A 26,958-nucleotide genomic window follows, 5' to 3' on the forward strand; every position below is an offset into this window, starting at 1 on the left:
GTCATTTGAAGAGCTGCTTTATTTATCAATGTGCATTTTCTTTCTGTGACATTGGACTGTGGATCTTGGCTACACACCTACTTGACACAACTTCTATAAAAGTCTGGATTCAAGATAGCAAACTGTCCGTCACACTTGTTTATCCTGACAATTTTAGTATCAATTTTTTTTTTTTTTTTTTTTTTAACTGAAGTTGTTGTCTGTGTTGTTGCCAGTACTCCCAGCAACAACTGCAGTCAAACCATCCTGAAAGAGTCCAAATTGAAATCAAGACCAGTTCTACTTGATTATGAACCCAGACCTGGAATACAAACAATACCAGTCTAGCAGCTACTGATCTTAGCATAAAGGCAGCTCAGCATTTCGCTGAATACTCATTCCATAAACATGGATTAACATCATGCATAACATTTTTAATTCATACCACGTTACATACAGTTACGGTTTAATCCCAAACTACACAGAGACTGGTGCAGCTGCACATCACCAGAAACAGCTTTAGAATATTTTACCCTTTTCACAGTCACCACTAGAGGGCGGTAACCGACTACTGTGAAGGACACTTGGCCCCCTTTCTCTCCCTGAAAGAAGCACCTGTCTCGGTTTCACACATGTTGGAGAGCTTTCTGTGATATCAAAAATAAATGGTCCTGAAGGGGGAGAGAGTATACATCACAGAGTGGGACCAAAGAGGAGAAAGATATAACACACATGCAGAAAATGTAGAGAAGTTAAATCAAAAGGAAAACAGGTATCCAGTTTTACATAGTTATATATTTACTGTGGATATCAGGTCTTTTCAGGACATATTAGAGTAAACTGTTCTTCCTAAAGAACATTTAGCTTTGGTTGCCCAGAATAGACTTGATCTTCTGTGTTTCTGCTAAACAGGAGCTTTTGCTTATGCAGCGTCAGTAGTTAGTGAGGTACTGAGTTGTCTGGAGGTATATAATTATCCTAGCAGTCAGAGCTGGATGTTAGGTGTTCATGTATTTCTTGCTGTGACTGCGGTCTCCCTCCATCCAGTATGACTCAGTCTGCATCTCCATCAGTCTGGAGACTGTCCTCTGGAAGGCAAAGATCTCCTCCTCGGCTGTGAAAAGAGTCAGGTGCTCTGCTGCCTCCTGGAGAAAGGAGCCAACACCAGGGTTAGCAGCTAATGCACTCATGTCAAATCTAATCTGAAATGAATGTGCGATGGAGAGGAAAGAGCACCGGGTTTGCGATGGAAAGACCAGAGAGGCAGGTATGTGAGTGTGAACACAGCATTAGTGAAAAGACTGAAAGAAAGGCCTGGCTCTGAGTGAAACTTTCCTGAAAGTATAAAGTATAAAACTTCAAACTAGTATAAAAAGTCACATCTGTGTTATGTGCAATGTAACGAGGGGGTAATAGGTATTTCAAAGTGGTTCGTAATCAAACGCAAATAACATGGTGACGTCTGATACAACACAGGGTTACATGAAATGCACATTAGACATCATATCCTTATGTATGTATTTTTACTGAGGGGCACTGAGCTGATGTGATCTGTCTCTGAGAGAGTCATGTGATTTTCCAAAGCTCAGGTTTTTGTTGATGTCAAGCTTCCATTCGTTTTTGATTGGAGATGATGGTTTCCCTGCTGTTTAAGCAGATGTGATCTTACCCCGCTGAGGCCCAGGTCGTCCAGCAGCTGTCGGTCCCTCTCATCCTCCCCTCCAGAGTGGACAAACAGCCGGTCTAAAGGAGCGGCCGCCAGCAACACCACTCTCACCTAGGATACGGGGGGGGGGTGGGTGTGAGGGGAGGGGGAAGGGGAGACAAAGATCAGACACAGGAATGTCTAGTTTATGGAGGTACCTTACTATATTATTAATGATTAAGAGTGTGTTTCCAGTGATCAATATTAACTGAGAGCAGTTCACCATTTCTTCATTGCCTCCTTACAATGACTGTCGTTATGTTACGGGTCAGTTTGAGGTGTTTTATTGCATTCCTCAGGTGATGTAAATGTATATTGACACAATAAAGAACCGACTGATAAAACTGCAGTGCATAGGAAGTGAGCTTATATGAGGTTGGTAATATTCAGTAATATTTTTTGGCAGTACTGAATAAAGTAATGATACTATTTTAGTTTTAGTAGTAAAATTACATCCACCAATAGGCATTTTTGTTATCAAATGCTTTACATATCAAATTACAATTAAAAACTGCTGCTTCAGTCTGAAAACTCTGCACACTGATGACTGTAGTACAGCCAAAAGCCCAAACTACTGAAACAAAAAATGTAATACAGACAGCAAAACAGCAGCAGTTTACTTTCTCTGATTCAGTATTTAATAAAAGCCATTATAGTTACCTTTCTCTTGTTGCCATACTGTATTTAACTGGATATTAACACAATTTGTTCAGTCTAAACATTCACATAGAAGTAAGAGAAGATGTGATCAGATATGATTTTCATGTTTTGAGTTGGTTAGTTCAGGTTCTACAGCATAAAGTGACATTTTAGACAATATTCTGCTTCAAACTCTGTGGCAGAAAATTTGGACGGATGATTTCCTGATGCAAAATGACAATACAGGAAGTTCTGTGTGGAAGATTTTCATTTGCCTCAACCTCATCCAAAACCTTCAGGATGAAGTGGAGCAGCAACATAGAGCCATTCCTTACCAGCTAACATCATGGCCAAACCTCACTGATGCTCTTGTGGCTAAATGGGAGAAAATCCCTGCAGCCACAGAGGCTGTTAAAGCAGCATTTTAATGCTCAGACATGTTTGATGCTATTGTGTATGGTTAATTTAGGCACTTAATGGGAATGTCATATAATGATGTGTGTAATGATGGTAATATTCATGTATTTTTTAATAACAAGCCCATCCCTGGTTTGTCAGATGGATACCTTGTTGTCATAGAAGTTGTCTATGAGGGTGGTGAAGCGTCTGGCCTGGTCCTTCAGTGTCAGCGTCAGCATTGGAACGTGGCGGATAAATACGGTGTCAAAGAGCTGTGCCATCTCCAGGTAGTCACTGGCACCCAGAGGCTGGAAAACAACAGCTGAGCAGGTTACACACCAGGACAGAGTCAGACCTGAGCTTCTCACCTACAACAGCACATCACAAGGCAGAGAGTAAATAGTTCCAGTGTAGCACATGTGCACAGCTGCTTCATAAACACACTGCGACACATGCACTTTGAGTGCCGCAGTCTCTACGCTTGGCCTGAAAGAATGCTAACTGTACAATAACGGCACCTTCAGGCTGATGTCATTTTAGTCTCTGTCCTTGGTCCTTTGCCAGTCAGGATGATTGCTCCCAAAACTGATGTGGATGTGCCAACATATGTCAAGAGAAGCCTTGAAGCTCAGATGCCTGTAAAAGCTCACGGCTGTCCATCAAAGCTGAGACTTTACACACACTGCAGATTACTGTACCACACTGCTTTATTGGACACACAACGGGCTCAACTATTCACAAAATTGTCAATAGACTTGCTTTTTGACATTGAGCAGAAAATAGGACTGAGATGGAGGGAAGGTGATTCAGTTCGAGAGCAAAGGCTTGGACAATAAGTACGCAGAGGAGGGAAGAAACAGAATGCAGAGGCAATAATAAGGCAGGAGAAGTGCTTTGAATTTGAGCAGTTTTGATTAGTGGTGAGTGGATTTTGTGTGTGTGAGTGTACTCTGTGTGCACGTGTGTGTTTGTGAGTCAAAGGAGAATGAGGGTGCTGTAGGTTCTCAGGTGGTTCATAATTCATACCGTCTAACTGGGATATTTGTGGTTCTGTTTGATAAATGCAAAATGCCTTAAAAAAATGATCTTTAAAAAAAATGAGAAACTAGCACAGTAAAAGTCTTGTGTTCCATTCCTGTGATCTGAAGTGATCTATAGCTAAAGATCGTGATAATTGCTAGGAATACATGACATTATGTAACAGGCTTGTTAATGACAACATGCTGGCAATGAAGCAAAACCAATTTGGATGAAACACTCACTCTGCCACACAGCTCGTCAAACGTACAGTCGGCGATAGAGCCACAGGTCTTTTCCAGAGTCACATCTCTGCCCAGCACTGAGAGCACCCGTGGACCTGTAACTATGGAAACATGCACACCCAACAATATTAGTGATCCTCAATCATACCAGGCCACTGTAGTGTCACATTTACAGTTGGATCATTATAGTAAAAACAAATCTATCAAGGATGGAAACTTCAAGTGCATCTTAGTCTATTATATACAGACATAATAGTTTAAGGGAGAGAGATATACACATTGAGCACTTTATCAGAAACATCTGTACACCTGCTTCTTTGTGCAATTATCCAAACAGCCAATCATATGACAGCATTTCTGCAGACAGAAACGCCTTGTTGACGAGAGAGGTCAGAAGAGAACAGTCAGACTGGTTGGAACTGACAGTAACTCAGATAACCACTCCTTACAACTGTAGTGAGCAGAAAAGTATCTCAGAATACAGAAAACACATAGAGCCTAGAGGGTGATGGGCTGCAGCAGCGGAAGACCACATCAGGCTCCACTCCTGTCAGCCAAGAACAGAGATCTCTCTCTAAAAAGTGGACACATAAGCAGGTATTTTCCTTACTGCTCTTTTGTCTTAAAGCCAGCTCTTCAAACAGTGCATCCAAGAAGGCCTCTGCACCAGGGTCCCCTGTGCTGCAACACACACACACACACACACACACACACACACACACACACACACACACACACACACACACACACACACACACACGCACACAGGCAATGAAACAGAGAAGAAATAATAGGATATGAAATTAATAATGCTGAAGTGGACACATCAAACGGTGGAAGCAAGAAGAACACAGGAGGGGGGGTACTTAGCTTTTCACTCCATCAGTAAAAAACAGGATGTTAGGCTCTAAAAACAAGCATTAGCCTGTGAATGCATGTCAAAATGAGATTTTAAAGCGCGTGTGTTTGTGTCTGTGTGTGTGCTTGTGTTTTAACTCCAGGTAAAAAGGGTGTGATGTGCTCTATTTACATACAGTGAAAAGACGAAAGCACTTGAAAGCTCCAATACAGCAATGAGCAACAGCAGTGTCATTCATGCTGCGTTTGCCTGCATGTGTGTGTGTGTGTGTGTGGGTCCCAAACAGTGTATATGTAATGAGCAAAATAGAAAACTAGCTTTTAAGCTCCACCATTTTCTCATATTCTATTGATTCCTCTTTCAGTCTTTTCATGGATCTCTCAAGGTAATGTAGGTCTTTATAAATCTCCCAGTCTGCTTCTGCCCGTTTATACTTCTGTTTGCCTTTTCTTCCTGCCCTTAAAACAAATCTAACTGTACGATGTACACTAACATTTCCTGAGTGTGTGTGTGTGTGTGTGTGTGTGTGTGTATGTGAATGCTTCTGCGTACATTGTGGATGCAGGTTTATGCCAACTCTTTACCAGATGCACAAACTGTGAGCTAACTTAGACTGGGTCGATATTAGTGTGTGTGTGTGTGTGTGTCTTACAGGTAGTAGAGTTTCCCTGCTGCCCCCTTGTCCAGCCTCCTGTAGTCAATCCCAGCATCTAGGCAGATGGTGTGGCAGTACTCCTGTACACATGCACATGCAAACACAAATACACAAAACATGGTATTAAAAATATGTGTAAAGGGCAATTATCATAAGTGGGTCTTTCTAAGTTTCAGAGCAGCGCTGAAGAGAATGCTTCATTTCATCCACTCAGTATTTTTAATGTGACTGAATATCCCGTGATAGAGATTCCTCAAAATTCAGCATGCAAAATCTTTTTGATTCAACTTTGATTCAAATGATTTGTTAATTCGTTGATCACCATGAATTAGATTAGATGGAAAACTTCATTTCCTGAACTGATAATTTATGTGTGCATTAATAATAAGGCTTAATATAATCTAACACCATGATCTAGTATCATTTTTCAAGTTAAATTAACATTTTTTTTTTTTAATTCAGCTTCTTAGTTGTGAGAATTTTGCTGCTTTTCTCTGCCTTACATGAAAGTAAACTGAATATCTTCTTTGTCTGTCTGTTCAATCTCAAGATGACTTTGAGCTTTAGAGAATAGTGACTTTGGAGGTGGCACACAGAAGTGAATTATATATTTAGAGAATATTAATATGTAAGAATAATATTTCAATGGAACAGGCCTAAAGACAGTATCAGATTAGATGCCATCTCTCATGTTTAGATTGCTGCTCCATTTGTGACTGAATCTGTGCTGAAGCTCCTGATTATTTTTTATTGTGATGTGAATTCTTGAATTTATTCTGATTTGAACAATGACATGCCATGGTACGTAGCAACATTTTAAAAATAGTTTCTATTGCTTTACTGTTCTCTGCTGCTCGTCTCTCATGCGAAATGTGGACGATAAGAACTTCTTCTCACCACTTCCTCTCAGTATGAATAATAAAATGGACAAAGAGTAACCACAGAGGGCAGTCGACGTCTCAGTCTGCTCTGACAGGCTCGGGGATTTTGTGTCACTTCTTCATGGTTTATTGAGCTGATCTATTGTTCCTGTAGCTACTCAAAGTTCAAACTTTTCCAGATAGTGTAAAACGTCAACAGGATTCATGTCAGGGAGTACAGCACAAACTATAATCATCTCCACCATTCTACCAAAGAAAAGAAAGGAATTGCATATCATCCCATCCAAGCCATTGCCTGGCTGACTGAGTATTCAACGACAGCTCCAGCAAATTATGAAATCAGTGAATTTCTGCCACTGGCCCTCTTAGGCTGCAGGATAATTAGTAATCATCACAAAGCAAGGGGACGGAAATACTCTATTCTTCTCCGCTGTCAACTTTTTATCTCCGTGTCCGCTCACACAAACGGGGTTCCCACTCTGAGCCAATTGGCTGAATCAGGCTTAATAACAACCTGACAAACTCGCCCTCCCCCACGCACAAAAGGGAGGTGTCATTTCATCAACCTACTGTGACCCCACCAACGGGTAAATAGTCCCTCCAAAAAGAAAAAAAAAAGAAAAAAGAAAAAAAAAAAAAACTTGTCACTATCGCCGCCACATCATTAGAATCTCAGTTTGTCTTTTCTCCTGCCATCTTCTACTCCCTCCCTTTGTGAAGCGTCTCTACTGACGGTGAAGACTGCTGATGCGTTTCTTGACGGAGGAGCGAGGTACAAATAAGAGAGGGGAAAGAAGGAGGAATGGAAACACAATCAGTGATGATGATTCCATTGGTTATTTATAATCAGATGAGGCTGAGGCCGTGCAGGTCATTACTTGATTATCCATCTTGAGGGGATTGTCAAGTTCTCACTCCTCCAAGATTTCATCCGCCCACACATTGTGGTCTTGTCCCCCCCCCTTCCCCTCCTGCCCCCCCTCCTCGTCTACCACTGCCGCCACCACGCTCCTCTCACACACTCCAATCTTAGTCAGCCTGCTTTGCAGCGTCAAGTCTTATCTCCCTGTCACTGTCCCTCTAGCTTACTCTCTATAAAGGACTCTGATGCATTTCAACAGAGCTTCAAATCTACTGGCTACACTGTTTTTGTCTGGTTCTAGTGCTGAAAAGATGAGACAATCAACTGATTAGTTGACTGATTAATAGTTTAATCATTTGATTAACTGATTAATCACTTTATATATCTTTTTTTTTATGTCATCATAAAGTGAACATCTTTGAGTTTTGGCCATTTTGGCCTGTTGGTTGGACAAAAAAACTGGGCTGTGGGCAGCAGTGAAGGGCATTTTTCATGATTCTCAAACATTTTATTGAATAAAAAATATTCCATTAATCAGGAAGTTAAGGAACAGATTACTCATAATGCAAATACTCATCATCTGCAGCTCTAGTCTGGTGTCACTCTTTTACCTCTGTGTCACTTTGTAAAGCACTGCACACAATACACTTACCTATGTAAACTGTATACTTAATGGACAAAACTGCTGTTCATTAAGTGCATTGTAGAGGGAGGCAAAAGGGATTATTCTGTGAACAGAGAAGGGATGGGATCTGTAAAGATTTTTTTTTTCTTTTTACATTCTCTTGTTTCGGCTTCTCATTTGCAATGACTTGTTGCTTTTCTTCATCTTATTGGACAGTAAACTGAAAATCTTTGGGTTTTGGACTGTTGATTGGACAATACAAGATTTTTAAGACATAACAATGGGCTTTGGAATGCTGGTTGTGACAATTATGATTTTCTTTTGGGACATTTTCTACTTAGTAAATAATCGATTAATCAAGAATTAGCAGATAAATTGCTTATCAAAATAATTGACAGTTGCAGTTCATTGATAAGGTCGATTAGAGATGGATTTGTAAACTTTGGGGCCTCACATGAGATTAAAACCGAAATACAGCGATTTTGCTAAAAAATGTAATACTGTAAAACAACTGCATTTTTCTATTAATATCTCAATGCTTAAACATCCAATTTTGATTCCTTCCATATGCAGCCTCTCTGTCCTGTCATACTTGTGTTCACTTCAGGGGTTAAAGTCTTGTAGCTCTAAGAAAACATCTTCTAACTCTCTAACTGCTCATTCTCTCAGCATCAGTTTGACTTTGTGACTTAGTTTGAGGTTACTGTTTAGAATGATTTATAAAGAATATTTAAAAAAGAAAAAGGAAAATAATTTCAAGAGGCAATTGTCATTAATCAAGTGGAAATGACAAAATATACGCCAAAAATACTTTCTGTGCTGTTGCAAAGCTTCCTGCAGTGGAAATGGGTGAAGTCACATTAAAGTTTCTCAAAAGTGAGGATTTCTCTTTTTACTTCATTCTAAATTGTTTTTTCTTGTTTGTTTGGTTTGTTGTTTAGACAAGTTAATCAACTTGAGGACATTACCTCAGGGTCCAGGAGGTTATGTTGGCAATTTTTCAATATATTTTATACACTATATGGTATTTTTAATACTAACAGATTTTTTTGATAATGGATTTGAAAATGAATTGTTTGTTGTAGCCCAAAGTGTATTATAATCACAAGTCATGCCTTGATATCAGCTATTTGTACTAAGCTAGTGGTGTGAAAAGTAGTCCTAATTGTAGCTGACTCACAAGACAGAGAGATGACAGACATGAGAATCAGAGTCTCTTTAGAAGAAAGTCATCCAAACACATGTAGCTCCAATCATGTCATTGTCCGAGCTGTCCACTGCTCTCTCTGGACAGCTGTTTAGCATAAAAACAGAGTGGCTTTTTTTTTTGGTCGCTGCCTCTACTCCCCTTTGCGCCCACTCCCTCTACGACATATCTTTCTCTATCCTTTACTCCTCAAAAAGTTGCTTTTGAGTTTTTCAAAGAGCGCGGTGCCATTGAGCTGCAACAAAAGCCAAGGATAGCTGACTATTGGGCCCTGATGAGGTCCACTCCCTCATTACCCAGCAGCAGAAAACATTTGATGCTTTTTTTGTTTGGCCTGGAGAATTGACCAGGCCTCAAAGAAATGCGGGGTGGGAAGGCTGAAAAAGAGACGAAGGGGGGAGAGACGGGGAGAGAGAGGGAGAGGGAGAGGGGAGGAGGGGAGGGGAGAGGTTGTCGTTCATTCAACCATGTGTGTCTTACAGCCTTGTGTGGAGGGACTGAAGAAAAGAGGGAGGGAGGGATAGAGGGGTCGAGAGAGAGACGGGGTAGAAAAGAGAGAAAGCTTAAAACACTGCCTTTATGCTGGCAAGTTCTGGACGACTCTTCTGACATCAAAGTGTTTTCACTAACTGGGGAGCTGCTGTGTGTGTGTGTGTGTGTGTGTGTGAGTGAGTGAGTGGGGGGTGTATCTGGTGATTTTATTCATTCTTGGGCAGTCGGGGGGGTACGTGACAATGTGAACACCCTAATTACACCTAATGATCTATTCCCTTAAAGTGTGACCGCCTTGGGCCAGCGATGGTTTGTTCTGCGGGGTCGTTCTCACAACCTCCCCCTGCCTCGGCTGCTCCTCTTGGGGAAACATCTTTTGAGTTGGAGGCCCCACCTTTCGTGATCCAGGACCCCACTGGACCCCCCACCCTCAACCCCTCTCGAGCTCTGTTGAGGCCCAAAACCTGAACCGCTCCGAGACTGGGCGCAGGCTGTGCTTCCTGCACCTGGCCAACAGAGGCTCCACGTACCGGCAGCAACACAAAATCAACGCCACACAGCTGAGCACAAGGCTCCAAGTCCTATTACTGAGACTGAAACCAACTGAATAAAATTAACTTTTTTTTTTTTTGTTCTTGTTTTTTAAATTTAGTTGACTTGCCTTATGTGAACACTAACAGCATCAACAATACATTGCTGAGGTATAAAACCTGCTCAGTTAGTAACCCACCTCCATATCTTCTTCATGAAAAAAGACCATCCGAGAATCTATTTTATTTCATAACATTTGAAACCTGGCTGTCTTTTCAGCTTCATGATGTTCCAACAGTGAAAAAAGGACAGAATATAAAGCGGCGAATGGGTTGATCAAGAGTGTAAAAGAGGCAGAGCGCATAACAAGTATAGAAAAAGAAAAAAAAAAGTCCTTTATAGCTATGTTAGTGAAGTGAGATGTGAGATTAATGTTTGCCTTCAGATTACAGTTTACAAATGAATACATACAGTACAATATAATGTACCTGTGCGTGTGCACGCAAGCTTGGGGGAAAAAATCAGTTAGGCAGCAGGAAATAACAAGCCAAGGTAAATGGATCAATTAAAAATCAGACAATAAATACAGAGCTGCAATGAGTTCCTCATGCTGAAAAGGAGAAAAATCGATTTGTCCTTTATCAATTGTTTTGTTGTTTTTTTTTTTTTTTTTTTTTTTAAAGAAGCAAGAGACACAGATATGAAAGAAGTGAGGTACGCCCTCGAGGCACACAGTGAGTGGCACTGCCCTGCCATTAAATGCTCTGGAAGACAATGACAGTCATCAAATATCAGCATCCGTTTGATTTGAGCTGGCAGGCAGCCAACTCTTCACAGGCAGTCCTTCTCACCAAGGTCTCCACTGGAGGACCACATCTCTCTCATTCCTCAATTTTTCCGTTCTCTATCATCCGGTTTTTATTTATATATTTTCTTTTTCTCTAATCACCAAACTGCACCACACAGAAATTATAAACAGTGACACAAAAAAACAAAAAACAAAACAAAAAAAAAAAAAAAACAGATGAAAAGACAGGTTAAAAACAGCATGAAACCCAGAGATACTCAAAGTTGCCTCAGGGTTGTTGTTGGCGTGCCCCCCTCTCTCACCCCCATCCCTGCAGCACTGTGCGCAACTGCAATCGAACAAGCGGAGGGAAAATAAAGTCACTCTTCTGCTATTACAATGCAGAGACCTGACCTTGGGTGAGTAAAGCCAGTGAGCAGAACAGGATAGTGATAGAATAAAGAGCGGGGATTGTGGGGTAGAGAGAGGATGGCCGATGAAAAGTGAAGTGGAGAGGGAGGACAGTTTGTGAGAGAGGAAGAGTGTCTTAGTTTCAATACTGGCAATGTCCATTAAAAAAAGCCCTTAAACCCTGTATTTTACAGAATGCTGAGCTTTGCTATGGCTACAACGAAAAAGAAGCCAAAACAACTGAATAGATTCCCTGATGGCAAAAGAACAAGAAATTACAGATGACTGAGTGAATGAAAAAACTGGTAAACAAAGTCTCTGACTGCTCTTCCCTTTTTAGTTTAAGATTCAGTGATGTATGATTTCCATGACAAGTAGGTGTACTTTAAAATGTGTGCTTCAGATTTCTTATTTTTAAGATTAGGAAACTGGATTATTTGGGGCGCTGCGGAAAAAGGGGTCCCAACTAATCAGAAGTCAATCGTTAAATAAAGACCTCAACCCAGGCGGACGGAGGCCGTGGATTAACCTCTACCACTCTAGCTCAGGTGATAGGGAGGAGAGGTCAGAGGCTACTTTTACTTTTTAACACCCTCATTCACTCGCTATAGAAGCACACTCAGGCTCGCACATACGAGCGTGAGCTGCGTCAGGAAGAAGGACCCGCATCGCTGGTCTCTGCAAGCATTAATTCAATCTATTAAGGGTCAGCTAGTTAGCAGCGTGACCCCGCTAAAACACGCTTTAACTTTACAGAACAGACTGCTATAGAGAATGCATTGCACCCACCCACCCCCCACTCCCCAAAAAAAAACCAAAAAAAAAAAAAAAAAAAACCCGACCCCCAAAACCAGATGGCTTCACAAAGGGGAACATGGGACCCTGAAAGAGAGGAGGTAGTGCAGGGCAGAGAGGGACAACAGGCATTCAGGACCTTGATGAGGGTGGATTAGAGAGGGCAAGGGTGCTGCTGGGAGAGTGGGTGGGGAGCAGGGTGACTCCAAGGCCTCCTCGGTTGTGGAGCGTTTATGTTTGTGTGCTTGCCTCTGTGTGTGTGTGTGTGTGTGTGTGTGTGTGTGTGTGTAGCTCTGATGACCCTGAAACTGTCCGTGGCCTGGAGATCAACCATATTGCTCCAGTTCAAGCACTTGTGCTGGAATTTCCTATTTTATTATTTCATACAAAACAGTAATCACAGTGAGATTTGTGATGTAACAGGAAAAAGGTACATGTAATGGGATCATGATAATCTGACCAATAGTGAAGTTTTGAGGCCAGCTGGGCTGATAATGATGTTCAGGAGGATGAAAATTCAGATAACACCACCACAGTGTAGTATTAACTAATAGTCTTAAATCTGGTTTGCAAAGGATCATGAGAAAAATATGTACTGGACACAGAATTTTGTTTTTTTTTTAATAGCAGAAAAGTATCACTCTTAACACATGTACCTAAATGTGCTCAGATGTGATGCAATGTTAACTGAATTTACGTCCAGAAAAACTACCAAGCATGTTGGACAATCTGTGTAAAAACAATGCTTTCTATATTACTCTAAGTGCCTTCTCTTGTACCAATATGTGATATTTTGGTAGTGCAATACTCTAAAACAGTATATCAAAATATATATGTAAGTCTCTTAACATTGTGCTAATATGATGTTAATGTGCTATATATGATGCTAATAATATGTAAGTGTTTTTAAAGTAAGTAAGAAAGACACATTTAAATTTGAATTTTTAATAACTATTGATAATTTAAAAACTGCTTCCTCTAAGTCATATCATTCAAGCAGCACCATGAATGGTGGTTTCCAGTGAAGAGCATTTATCTGTTACTGTATAGTGTTAGTGTGACTCAGCCAAAACTTCTCTACACGTTTGTCTGTGAAAAATATCTACAGTATGAAACTATCTACATATCCATTTAGTATTTATTTAGGATATTTCAGTGGTCAGAGAAGTCAGGTTAAAATTACTGACTCTAGTATTAACTTGTATTATACCTTTATATCAAGTCAAACTAACATGCAAGAAATCACTATTAAGGTCAACCAAGGTCAATAAGGTAACTTCTCTAATACTGGTAGGTTAGAAAATATTCACAATCACTCCTAGACGTTATGGACTAGATAAATCTGTGTCGTTTCAGGACTTAACTGTGATTTTGTATCGTTTTGATTATGAGAAGATGAAAAGTTGCACAGTTTATAGTGAAGTACTTTACCTGAGGCGTACTGCACTTCACATCCACCAGATTATAAGTGTACATGTTTAGTATTTGGGGAGTGGGCATGGTGAATGGCCCTATGGTTATAATCTAATCTGCTTCTTTTACTTATTGTTCCCCACCACTAAAACAATCTTTTTTTTCATGAATGGTGAAAAGGAAACAGTTTTGCATTGATGGCATAACATGCTGCAGAGGGATATTGCTTTCCAGTACTATTTAGACTAAATGCCAATAAAAGGTGCAAGAATGTTTCCCTCCTCTGTTGCAAAATGCATGACAACAAATTATTATGCAATTATTTATGATCATGATCACTCCAAACACATCAATGATCATCTGAGATGCAGGCAGGATAATGGTGCTACCTGCTTAAATTGCAAAGTAGATTTTTTGCTGGAAATGCTAACTGCTGCATCGCTCCTTTCTCCCTCCCCGACTCCCTCCCTGACACCCTTCTCCTCCACCCCCCACCCCCCACCCTCTTACTTTTGAAATGCAAGCAGTCTGGGTCAGTCACTCAGCCCATCCGCCCACCTCCCATTCACATTACCTGTGCTCACTAACGCTCTTTCCATCTCTCCCTACCTTTCTCTCTCTCTCTCTCTCTCTCTCTCTCTTTCAGCGTGCCCTGGTATGATCAAAGACAGCTTTGTGACACTGTGCGAGGCATCCAGGAAGCAGAAAACATCAAACCCCTAAAGAGCAACTTGCAAAAAGACAGACACAGAGGGACAGAGGCACACATGCAAGTGTGTGTGCGTGTATGTGTGTGTGATAAACAAATGAATAAATTAACAAGACAAGAGAGAGGGATGACTCTACCTTCAGCACGTCGATGAAAGGTAGGAAGGTGTCCCTCTGAAGTCCGTTTTTGTACAGATCTGAAAGAGGAGGGGAGGGCCTGTATTAGAGCTGCTGTTTAGCCTCCTAATAATGTCATTCCCCCGCCACAGATTGGCAGATAAAGTGGCTATTGATGAACTGAAGGATGGGTGGGGAGGCACGACAAAAGGACTGGGACCAGGGGAGAAAAATGGATTTCTCTACCGGCAGCGGCAGCAACATAAAATTCATTACATTCCCAAACAATGGTGGCGAGAGAAAGGACTGTCGCCTTTTCAGCGTGGACAATGTCCACAGCAGCTCACTGAATAGAGGTTTCAATTAGCTCGGCTGGAACAAATTACATCTGAAGTAGCATCCCTGATAGACAGATAAAACAGATAGGGATTCACACACAAACACAGACAAAGACACACAGACAGACACACACGCACACACTGATGTTTAAGCTCCAGCTGCGAATGCAAACAAGTGGTGGGTGGTTGTTGTTGATGTTTGGGCCTAAAGCTTACTACAGTAGGACTTGACACACAAATAACTCTCGCTGCATAAGTCCTACATTGTAATGAACTGCGCTGTGTGAGACACATGACTGAAGAGTCCGAACAATTCTGGACTAAGACTTCCTTCACTTCCCTGCTGAGAGTTAGATGAGGAGATCAATTCAACTCTTGTGTCTGTACAGTAGACGCAACAACTAGAGGTGGTTAGCTTAGCTTAGCATAAAGACTGGAAACAGTTGGAAAGGTATCAAAATCTACCTTTCAGCACCTTTAAAGCACGCAAATTAACACAGCTTATCTTTATGCTAAGCTAAGACAAGCAGCTTCCTATTTACTATACAGACATGACAGTAGTATTGATCCTCTCACGTAACTCTTAGCATGAAAGTGAATGAGTGTATTTAGCAAAATGTCAAACTATCCATTAAAAGGAGCTAATTTTAAGTTTTGCTGTTGCTACATAGCCAACATTAGCATCAAAAGCTGATTACTTTCCAGTCTTGCCAAGAGCCTCAGCCATTGTAGCACTTACAAAACCAGAGGTTATAATATGTCCTTTGAGTAACGCTGCTTCTTCAGACCGGACACCTCAGTGACTCGGTATCAGAAAGTGATGAGACCATCCGGACGGACAAGGGCTAGCTGGTTAGCATATTAACTTCAGTAGAAGACAAAAAGTGATCGAAAGAGAAGCAAAACAAGAGGTTTGCTTTCCACCTCTGGAGACAGAGCTAGGCGAGTACAGGAATGTAAAGTTCAACGAACTCACAACTTTTCTTCTAGACTAGTAAGTAAACAGCTGTTAATGCTAACGTTGGCTTTGTGGCAGTGGCAAAACTTACAAATACCTCCTTTAAGATAGGCCAAACGTTAAAAAACTGTGCTGAATCACACGTGGAGCCAGTAAGTGGCTCATTTGATATGACTATTTTCCATGACACTGCCCATTTAATTACTAAGACACAACTGATACAACAAATCCCGCTGTCAATGAAAATTATTATTCATTTCAGGTAATCAAAATAAGCTCAGTCCATTAATATAAAGTGCATGTGAGGTCCAGTCTACTGAAAGTGTTCCACTCTAAAAAGACACTATGTCTCCCTCCCACTAACCCTCCTCAATCTCATTAAACTCTATCAGTATATAAAAACAATAACACCGCTTTAGCTGTTCTAGTAAAAACCTATCTCTAAAACACATCTAGGGCTTTTTGATACCAGCATCTCCACATCAATAAAGATGGAAAATGTATGCCTTTCATGTCCAGTTGTCTCTTATGGCTTTCAGTGTTCCATTAACCATGTAATTAATACCAAGTAGGCTCTCTATCAAGTTTGCATGGTTTGGGGCTTTGTTCTTAATAGCTAGTAAATATCAGAGACACGTCTTTGTCTACGAGAGCCATCTTGCTGCCATCCACTTCGTACCCACTCAAGGTTTTGACACATCAACATCTTCCTGGGCAAAAAAAAAAAAAAGACATCAGATAGCGCATCATGCATTTATCTCCACCTTGATCACCGTCTTGCTCATCCTTTCTCCAGCCTTACTTTGCTGGCAGTAAATGCAACATCAAAGCCTGTTTAAAGGTTGTGTCACATCTCTAAAAAGGTGGGAGATGTATCAAACGTTCCTCGCCTCTTTCCTCTGGTTAATTGCTGTAAATAGGAAGTAGTTGGTTTGGTCTTGTGAAGCTCAATTGATTCTTGCAGGAGCTAAGCTCTTTTGGATAAAAGTGTTACGTGAATGATCTAGATGTATGTAAAGCAACTGTCAATTGTGTTGATGTTACCTGATGCACAGGTGGAGGAGAAGCAGTTCTGGGAGTATTACTTGTCGTTTTAGCTGCAGGCACAGTATGTACTGTTTGCTGTGTAGTTAAGTAGATCTGCCTAAACAACTGGCAGTTAAAAGGACTTTCTACTTTCAACAAGTCTATCACTTCTGAGTCAGTGCAGCATTGGGAAAAACTTGCTGGTATTAAAATGCTGTTGGTTCGATCTCTCAATCTAACACAAAAAATCTGGATGAAGAAAATGAATTTGCAGAGTACTCTTGTGCAAGGAACTTTACTGTGTCATCTTCAGTGCAGATTAACATGGCAGCTGGTATAGAAGATACTGCATCTACTGTGGCTTGGTTGGTGGAGCAGGCCGTGGTTCAATCCCTGGTTCCTCCAGTCCCCCTAAATACTGTCCATTTACCATTTATCTCGGAGATGTGAGTAGGCCTTAACTCAGAGCAGGCACACTGAGTAAATGTTGCTGCTCTGATGCCTGTTGTTCGTTTTCTTTTCAAGGTTCATTCTCTTCTCTTACTCAACATTTTTTCACTCATAGCGATGATATGGTGTGGTATGGATATGGAAAACTACCCTATTTGTTTGGAAGTAGCAGTAAGAGGAATATTTTCGGAAACTCTATATGTTGTGATGTAAGTTTAATGTTTAAAATAATGTTCCCAAAATATTAATGGAACTGAATATTTGTTGCTATTATCAATGTTGTAGTAGTTAGTTATATTTCTGAGATATTCCTTTACTTTTATTACTAATTGTTTATGAGACAGAAACTACATAATTGATCTGTAACTTTGTTTTCAATAGTAAAGCTTTAAAGCGGAGTTCATTGTTTCTGAAGACGTATTCACATAAGGCGCTTTGTATACATGGACTCGCAAATTTGGAAAACAGAAAATTTCCTGAGCTGCATGTTTAGTAACAACAATACAGCTGATAAAACCAGCTGAAAGCGAATAAAAAGTACAATACTTATGTCCTCAGACCTCGTACCATTAGGGGATCTGTTGGAAGTGGCCACCACCACCACTCCGGTCTTGAACAGCGTCTCAAACAGCTGCTTCAGGATCATGGCATCAGCAATGTCGGTCACCTGACAGAACAGAACCAGAGGAGAAGAAGAGGCACATTCATGTACTGTATAATTTACCTTTTCTTGCCACACCGCATGCCCGTGTGTGTGTGTGTCTGAGGTCAAACCATGCTATTAACACTCCATGTTGATTAGTGTCATTCAGGTGTGCTCATTCAGTCCTTTGTGTCTAGTCATGGCCATTCAACTCTAGCACACATCCACGCGCACATACACACGCACACACACCTAAACCACTTGAACTGACTGCAAATGGTCACGAAGCGGCTTTCTGCTGAGGACAAGTAGCTGAGGCAAAGCAACGGACCCAAGCTAATCAACTGAGCAGACGTGAGAATGACCTGAACGCAAGAGAGAAAACAAGAAGAAGAAAAGAATAATGAAAACGGAGCAATGTGAATCCAGACTGGGGTTACGATGGCAGACAAAGCCTCTATCTAAGATGGCCATAAAAAGGCATATAATAAGGGGTGTGTGTGTGGTAGACACAAGGCTTCACCAGGTTATAATACATTAATCCAATTCAACTGTCCAATAGCTTTTTTTCATCTACATCATTTCCACGAGTGCACAATAAACAACGGTCAATGACAGCACTGGAGCAAGGTCGTTTATGAGTCGCTGGCTGTTGCATGAAGAGCTCCGACCTTTCTATTAGTAATCCAGTGCTCTCACTTTTGTTCTTATTCTCTCATCTCTCTCTCTCTTTCACCTCTGTTGTTCTTTTGAGCATCCATGGAGGGAGAAATCATGTTACCATGTGACTCACTCTAGTCAAAGCAGCATGTATATAATGCGCCTGATTAAGCACGATGACTGCAAATTGTAAAAGAAAATGATTTCATTTCAAGCTTTCTTTGTTGCTCAAAGTCGTCAGCTTCATGCCAATTCTCCTTTAAATTCAATACATCAACAGATTAAGGGTTCTTCATATATGACACATGCAAATCAACTAAAAACTAATGACCTTCCCTTGCAAAATTATTGCTGTAAAAATAGTGCCTAATGTGGTGGAGAAACAAGTCCCAGTAACACTAATGATTGATTGAATGATTAAACCACTGACATTTCAAGTTAACTGGGAGAAAGGACAGTATGAAACCTTTTAAGAATTAGGTTGTGTTGAATAAAGAAGGAGAGGAAGACTTTTCAGTCATGCATCTGTCCCGCCCTCTCCTCTTACTCCCTCTTACCTACTTTTCTGTATATAACAGGCACTTCTGATGGCCATACCCACAGCATATGCCTCCTTTCATAGTCTGGAGAGTCTTCTGCTTTTGCATATTAGCCCCACTGCCCTTGCCAATACTTGATTAACATTTGTGTTAAAGCCTTGATTTCACTAAAGAGAGGTGGCTAAGGGCATCAAATTAGTGTGTGTGTACTTGTGTGTGTGTGTGTGTGTGTGTGTGAGAGAGACTGTGTGTGCATGTAATGAGAATCAACAGAAAGCCAAGGCTCTGTGTCTCTCTGAAGGGGCCCCCATTTCCTCCAACCGCAGGATTTTATTTTCATTTCAAAAGAATCATTTAAAAATGACCTTTTATACAACCTGGATTTGTTTATTCATATGCCCTCAACATGGGCATAGTACGAGGGGCAATATTGATTGCTGAATGAGTAGGGGGAGAGGGAAAGAGAATGGGTACCCACAGAATGAGAAAGGTGGAGGGGACCGATGTAGCACTTGTGGAACACAAAAATAATGGTGCAATCTCCGTCAGCCAATGCTGATATTTAAATGAGCATCCAATTACTCAAGCGGCTGTCAGTTTACAGCAAGGCACACGGGTGCCAAATTAAACCTCTTTTGATGTTACACCTCTTTATGTACACAACCTATGAGCAATTTCACAGAGGCTGCACAGTGACTGAGGCCCTGAGACAATGATGCTCAAGCGCTTTCTTCTCACTCTTCTTCCTCCTTTCTCGCTCTCTTCCCATCTTTCCATCTCGGACCTCTCAATGGCGAGTATTCATTAGGGGAGCCGGGTGGGGGCCGTAAAAGGAGGGAGGGGGGCTACAAATTACTGATAATGGCACAGCGCTAATGAAGAGAATGGAGAAATGTCATTAGCATTTAAGAGGATAAGATCCATCTGACCCACCGCCGCCAGTCGCTTTCTAGCTCCACTCACTTAAGGAAGCAGAAGAGTGCGACTGATACCCAGAGCCTCATTTGCATGGCTGAGTGGAGGAGGATGCTGATTGGTATAGACCCCCACCCCCTCCTACCCACCCACCCCCAACTCTCCCAACCTCGCAACCTCTTGTTTATGCATCACAAACAACGCGCACATGTCTGCTTGTTTCCCCTCCATTCACCGGTAGCAACAGTCGACAAGCGAAAACAGCAAAGCTGGCGACAGCAAACAAAACAAATCAATGAGAATGCACAAACAGCGCCGCAGTTTAAAATGTGAAAGACGGGTGGATGAAAGGAGCAGCTCTTGATCCTCGCAGATGCACAGAGAGTGATTAGAGAGAGCAACCGCACCTTCTGTGACCTTTGACCTGCCGGCATTAACTGTAATGATATCAGTAAGAGAAGCGACATTGTGCTGCTAACAGATGTGTTTGGCTGCTAATGATAAAGTACATGTCTTTCTCCGTGCCAGTGAATGAATGACTACCTTACAGAGAATAGAGAGAGCTTCAGGAGTGGCTCTCCCTTCTGACACCAAATGGTAAGATAATGAGAAATCTGCAGCACTAATGGCTGACGGTGCCTTTTAGTTGTGTATCTCCAGTGTACTAAAACTATAAATGACTAGGTTGTAAATGTTTGGGAGTAAACTAACCATGTGAGTGTATAAACAAGCAACAGGAGATCACTGATTCAGCCGTCTGCTGCAGGTTTAAAGTATTCACAGTGAAAATGCTACACCTTGATCTGATCTGCTCCTCTGCTCAACCAGTCACTTTTCTAAACCTGAAACATAAACAGGAAGTAGTCTTTTCTCAGCTGTGCCCAGCAGCACATCTCTGGCCTGAATCTCCTAAGACATGATGTGAATAGCTAACCTGAGGATCAGAGATGTGAGATTACACAATTTTGCTACTACTTTAGCAGTAAATTACTTTTTACTGCATAGTACTACAAAAAGAGAATGTTGAGGAAGTTGCTGCACAATTGTACTATATTCAAAAAGGCCACTAGGTGTCCCCAGTCCTGTTTTTGTGGGGACATCATGACCAGAAGCATCCAGTTGTCCAGACAGGGAAGATACCGGCTGGGACTGAACAGTAATAAGGAACTAAGTTTAAGCACCTAATACTGTACTTAGAATTAAATGAGTGGAACTTTTCAAAGGGATTATTGTGGCTTATTAACAGAAAGAGGTCATAAAATAAAGTTACTACATTTAGTTTCTTTCCTCAGCACATTTTTTTTTCTATATGAAAACTTGTTTAAACTTTACAATTCCTTTAAAATATGCCCCAAAAGTCTAATCTCCATTAAATCTTTAGTGCATTTTAAAGATTGTATTGGTATTTATCTAATTCTCCCAGCTAACAGGGGTTTCTTTACAATGAAATACCTAAACAGCAGCATACTCTTGTTATCTGGAATTGTACTAGCAGTGTATTTATCCATATACTCTATTATTTAGCACTAGTTTTAAAGGACCACTGTTCAAGACACTGTATGCAGTTGAGGATCAACAACACATAACTCAGAATCTGTATTGTCTTGTAATGTTCAAGCAGATTTTAAGAACTGACAAACACACACAAACAGTGCCTGTAGCACACTCGCTCACCTGAAACTCATCAAAACACAAGAGGCAGGTTTCATTGCTGATCTCCATGGCAACCGGTGATATGGGGTCATAGGTGAACATATTCCCTAGCCTTCGTTTTGGCAGGCTTTGTTTCCTCCGATGGATCCCTTTAAGCAGCACACAAACGTCAGGCACATCTTAAAGCACACCTGCATCGGCAAACCCAAACCCACTGACAACACTGAATAAAGCAGTAATTTCACCTGTATGCATAATGGTAGACAATTAGCAGGAGGGCTTCAGGACAAACATGGAGATAAATATAGGATCTCTAGCGAGTGTGGGGAGTCAGAAAACTTCCATAAAGTCATGAAAGCCAACCTTCAATAGTCAGTGCAGTGGAGTGGGAGGAAAATACTAACTTTTGTGGATGTCCAACATGAAGCCATTGAAGTGGACTCTCTTTTTACGGGTGTTTTCCACATGGGAGTAAAACAAATCCATGAGCATGGTCTTCCCTGTGCCTGAAAGGGAAAGAGAGTAGGAAGAAAGTAAATTTCTCCAACTTATACCCTGATCTCAGACATCTTTAACAGGTTTGGCACCGTAGGAAATGCCATGTTGATATATATGTCTATGATAAAAATAAATTTTCTATATGTGATCTTACCAACATCTCCATAGATATAGAAGCCTTTGGGTGGTCGTGGAGCGGGTTCTTTCTTAAGGGGTGGGGGGGGGGGGGGGGGGTGGGGGGTGGGGGGGGAGAAATTAGGAAATGACTATAATATGCTTGCTTTATATTAAATCTTTTAACAGCTGCTTGTCATCAAAAACAATAATGCATTACAGTTAACCACAAATCGCTAAGGCTATCCAAATTTAATGCACAGATTAATTCCTCATTAAAAGCACAAAACACTATAGTTGGTGACCTAAATAAACTGCGTTATATTCATTACCATATAAGACTGAATCATCGTTTAATAAACAAAGTATGCTGAGGCATTAAGCCACCACTACAGTGTGAGGTTTCACATTCTCCAGACTAGCCCACTGCAGGGGAGGAAGACAAAGGGGATCTAATCAACAAGACAAGCCAGGGTTCCCACGAAAGAAAAGCATCATCAGAGGAACAATGGGGGGATTTGTCAGACAAAACGGAGAGGACTGGATGAGGCTCCATACAAGATGGAGTGGACTTGTCTGTGCAGCCTGTTTAGCGCTGCTAATTGTGATACGGTACTGTTGCATTGAGGTGCTGCTGGAAGTCATTGTGCTGCCTGCCTCCTATCATCAAAAGATCCCTGCTTCAAAAAAAAAAAAAGAAAAAAAAAAAAGAAAAAACGTCTTCTGTGTGACCGAGCTGAGAATATTGAGTAAAGCCAAATATTTCTAAAGAGAGCCCAAGCTATGTGAACGCAGGTGTCGTCAGTTTAATTATGACATGTAATGATAACTTGAGGCATATTTGTATTTAGCAGGACAAGTTAGAGATGTGCCACATACGGTTTAATAACAGGGTGGTTGATGATTGTCCATGTCTGTGGCTGGGCAAAACAGCTTTGGAATTAACTCAGCACTAAAGAGAAAGGATTGTCCTCTCAAAATTTAATTTGGTAACTATTTCATGGGGACGGTACTCAGTGTCCACTGCACTTGGTGTCCACCGCACAAGGAGCACTTGACTCTGAGTAAATGCAGACAATGGCCGATTGAAAACTAAATGAAAAAACAAACTTGTTACCCATCCTCTCTCTCTGCTCTCCCTCACTGCTCCTCCCCTCCTCCTCACTACCCCCTCCACCCCAGTCCCCCTCATCCCTCCATCCACAGCCTGTCCTGTGCTGGAGTGAAATACTGGAAGAGCAACAAGCCTTTCCTGTCTGCTCTGGCATAACAGTATGTGACTTCTCCCTGACTTCCCAAGCTGCCCTCTGGCATTGTGGGGTAATTGTCAGTGGTGGCCGGTAGCCATTCTGCTTCGGCAGAGTGGAGAAAGACAAGGCTTTGCCTCAGCCGCTCTGTCTAGCTGAGCTCTGCGGCCTTGTCTCACCTCCTGGTGGAGGATATAGACTGGCACATGAGTGGAAAAGTTCACATGCAGGACATGGCCACTTTGGCTTTAAAATGACTTCAGGAAAACTGTGTTTGAACATGTTTGCCTAAAGCCAAAGATGCCATGTCACTCACCAGGAAGGTTGATAGGGTGATTTTATGAGTCTAAGTTAGGTTTAACTGGCAACTGCCCCGTCCCGCTGGAGCCCTACCGTGTACATGACGACTCTATGATGCACGTCTGACTTGAAGAGTGCGGCTCCCACCAAACAATGGCCCATTGTTAGCCGACCATCCGCAAAACCACGCCACATTGGGTCAATATTAAGTCAAGTGTACTCTCCTCACAGACTTGGTCAGTTAGTGAGGACAATGGCGGCACTTTCACAGAGAGAACAGACACCGAAAGGACAGTGGTATGACCTGATTCAAACCAGAATAATTGCATAAGTACTCCAGTCAGTGTGTATGTGTGTGAGAGCCAGAGCAAGAAATAAGGTGCAAAAGGAAAGGGGTGGAGGGGGTGGGGGGGTGGCGGTGTTGATAGCCTAACACCAAAGTATTTGTCAGAGTCCCAAATCAAAAGCAAAAAGGACAAGAATGGCCCAGACAATGGGGATCCCCTCATTACTGCATGGGGATGGTGAGAGAGTGAGAGGGGTGCCGGGACAGGCCCAGCGGGAGGTCTGCCCTGCTGCCTTCCAAAATCTCTGCCTAACCCTATGTGTTTGTGCCAGCCAACCAACAAAAAAACACTCCCACCACCAAATACTAGACAGTCAGCTCCCCTGACCTAAAAACAACAACAGCCCCCTACATTAGGCCGTTCCAAAACTCACATGCACAATACACTTCCCAGACCCCTACCCTCCCTTTGACCTGAGCCCAATGGCCATCATCAGTGATACAACTGGAGGAGGACAGTGCAGTGGGCTCTGTGAAGTCCCTCCATATGTTAGACGTCAATGAGGCTTTATAACAGAATGAGAGTCCAGATGCCACACTGTCAAAGGCTTTAAACATATCCATGCTGTCATCTAAATCCTAAACCGTGTGCAGAATCACTCCCTGTTTTCGACCATGTCCAACATTTTTTATTTTCCCTACTTTATTTGAGTGCCAGATTCTTTTAATGTATGCACTTTTTAGTTGATTATATAGTGTCCTCAAAGATTCCCACAACTTCAAGGTCTTTTTGTTTAAAATCCAAGGGATGCAAAACTACCAGGACCACTTAACTACCTTTTTCCTGGGCTTTCAACAGTATCACATGGTCTTCATCAGTGGATGGAGTTTGCTCAGCTGTCTGTGAGATGGATCTGTTGGCATACAGGCTCAGCAGCTGTTACAATATTACCCACGGGACTTTTGTTTTTATCATAACAGCTACAGATAGTTGTATTTCAGAACGAATCTCCAGGACAACAAAGCAAACCCCATCTGATGATGAACACGGTGTGAGAATGAATGAAAGCTCTGGAAAAACCTGGTAGGTGGACCTTGGGTTTGGAGACCACAGCCCTAGCCCTGATTTTAAAGGACTGGTGGTTGAGTAATAAATGAAACTGGTAGTTTAGTTTATTAGTCAACATACCTACCTAGAATATTCCCTTTCTTGTGATGATGTACTGTTTAGTTTTCCTAATTAATTATTTGGTTTAAGCCACAAAGTTTAACATTATCAATTAGCTGTTATTATTGGCAATAACACACATCCATAAACCTAAGATCTCTAATCACACACCATCTTAATCAGTGTTTGAAATAAATTGCAAGCAGTAAATCCAAACCATGGCAGGGGTACTGACAAGAAACCTTGTAACTCATGTACTTCATTGAACATATTTAATATTCTTGTCCACTATGATGTCTGTGCTATCACTGTGGTGTAATATTTCTGTCTTAAACCTTGGGTTAGTTTATTGTTGCTGTCATTGTTCAGTAAAGACTAAAAAAGACTGACAGTTGATGTCTGTAAATTAAATGAGAAAAATCACGTAATTTTCAATCTCTCCTACATGAACCATTACTTTGGTGAAAAGGGTGGGAGTGTGTTTTGTAAATAGATCAGCTTTACAAGACAAAAGGAGACAGGCAGACAGGAAGGGCTTGTTGCCCTGGAGAGAAGGTGTTCAAAAGTTTTGTTCACACAAATGTTTCCAGTGACATTCGGCTAAAATCACTGTGACATTTCAGGCAGTTTGTTTGCTTTATATTATTGTGGTTAGGTCAGTTGTGTAGTCTTGATAAATCTTGATAATCTTTGAGTTTTTAGTCAGTCACGCGACAAAAACGGATAAATAAGGGATAATCCAAATCATGAGGATAATCACATCAATCCCATACATATTCAAATTAGCTCAAAAACTTTGCTAGGGTAAGAATCATGCAGGGGTTTCATGATAACTCAGATTAAATTAAGAGATGAGATTTAAAAAGATATCCAGGCAAATGTTTTGTGGGAGATCATTTCTCAGTAGGACTACAGGGGATTATTATGGCATTATTGCAGTATTATGGCACATGTCAGTACAGTATCCCCGTTACCTTATCAGCGGTTTCACCACCTTTGTTTTCAGCTGTAGTAGTGTCGGGGTTTTTATCTTTCTGAAGTTCGTCATCTTTTAAGTCTAGCCTTGGAGGAGGTGGGCTCAGGTACATGTCGTTACTGTACTTCTTCAGGGTATGTTGCAGCTGAGCCAGCTGCTGGAGGACCCGTCTCTGCTGAGCATCTGTCCTCAGGGAACCACACTGAACAAGCCGGTCATAGTGCTCAATAGTTTCAGCAGAGGTAGAAACTGCTGCTGATGGAGGCACAGGGGAGCAGGGTGATGAAGATGAACTGCATGTCCTCCAACTAGTGTAACCTTGAAGCATTTCAAAAGACGTGTTAATCCTGATGCTTTAAAAAAAACAAAAAAAAAACAACAACATCCTGAATCTATTAAATGCAATGAAACCGTAAGTGGAGTTAGTGCGCGGTAAAGGCAAGTGCAATACGGAGACTACAAGTGATGACAAGCAGCAAAGTTACCAAACCTGTATTACCCAAGACACGTTGTAACACCCTAAATCTCACACAGAACAAACCCCCATTAACTACAACATGACGGGAGAACACCTACCATTGGGCCTGCAATTTGCAAACTGACGGTAAATCTTTCTTGAGGTCAGAGCTGTATCTTTGAGAAAGAATTTAATTGAGCATCTGACAGCAGCAGTCACAGTACAAGCCGCCATCATGCTTCAAAACGACAAAACTTTATTGAGAATCACGAACACATACAAGTCACACACGGAACAAGTTTGGAGGGGATTTAAAGTGAGAGGTCCCGAACACATTTTGTTTTTTGAGTGTCTCTGTCTAAGTAAAGTTTTTTTTTTTCAAATATAATTAAAATAATTTAGA

General features: G+C 41.4%; 1 protein-coding gene across 1 annotated transcript; it reads right to left on the reverse strand.

Moving 5' to 3' along the window:
* Positions 1-26,821, reverse strand: afg1lb (AFG1 like ATPase b). Its single transcript, XM_071479394.1, has 13 exons — positions 26,675-26,821; positions 26,097-26,416; positions 22,162-22,213; positions 21,914-22,015; positions 21,531-21,658; positions 17,667-17,766; positions 14,349-14,407; positions 5,496-5,578; positions 4,595-4,665; positions 3,985-4,085; positions 2,890-3,030; positions 1,649-1,756; positions 1-1,124 (listed from the first exon to the last, which is right to left on the reverse strand). Exons 1-13 carry the CDS (start codon positions 26,790-26,792, stop codon positions 978-980), a joined length of 1,530 nt encoding a protein of 509 aa, XP_071335495.1. The 5' UTR covers positions 26,793-26,821; the 3' UTR covers positions 1-977.
* Between the last annotated feature and the right edge of the window lie 137 nt (positions 26,822-26,958).

This window comes from Trachinotus anak, unplaced genomic scaffold (genome assembly GCF_046630095.1).
Source record: "Trachinotus anak isolate AG129_WGS33_773 ecotype Australia unplaced genomic scaffold, CSIRO_AGI_Tana_v1 ptg000005l, whole genome shotgun sequence".
In the NCBI taxonomy this organism is placed as follows: Eukaryota; Metazoa; Chordata; class Actinopteri; order Carangiformes; family Carangidae; genus Trachinotus; species Trachinotus anak.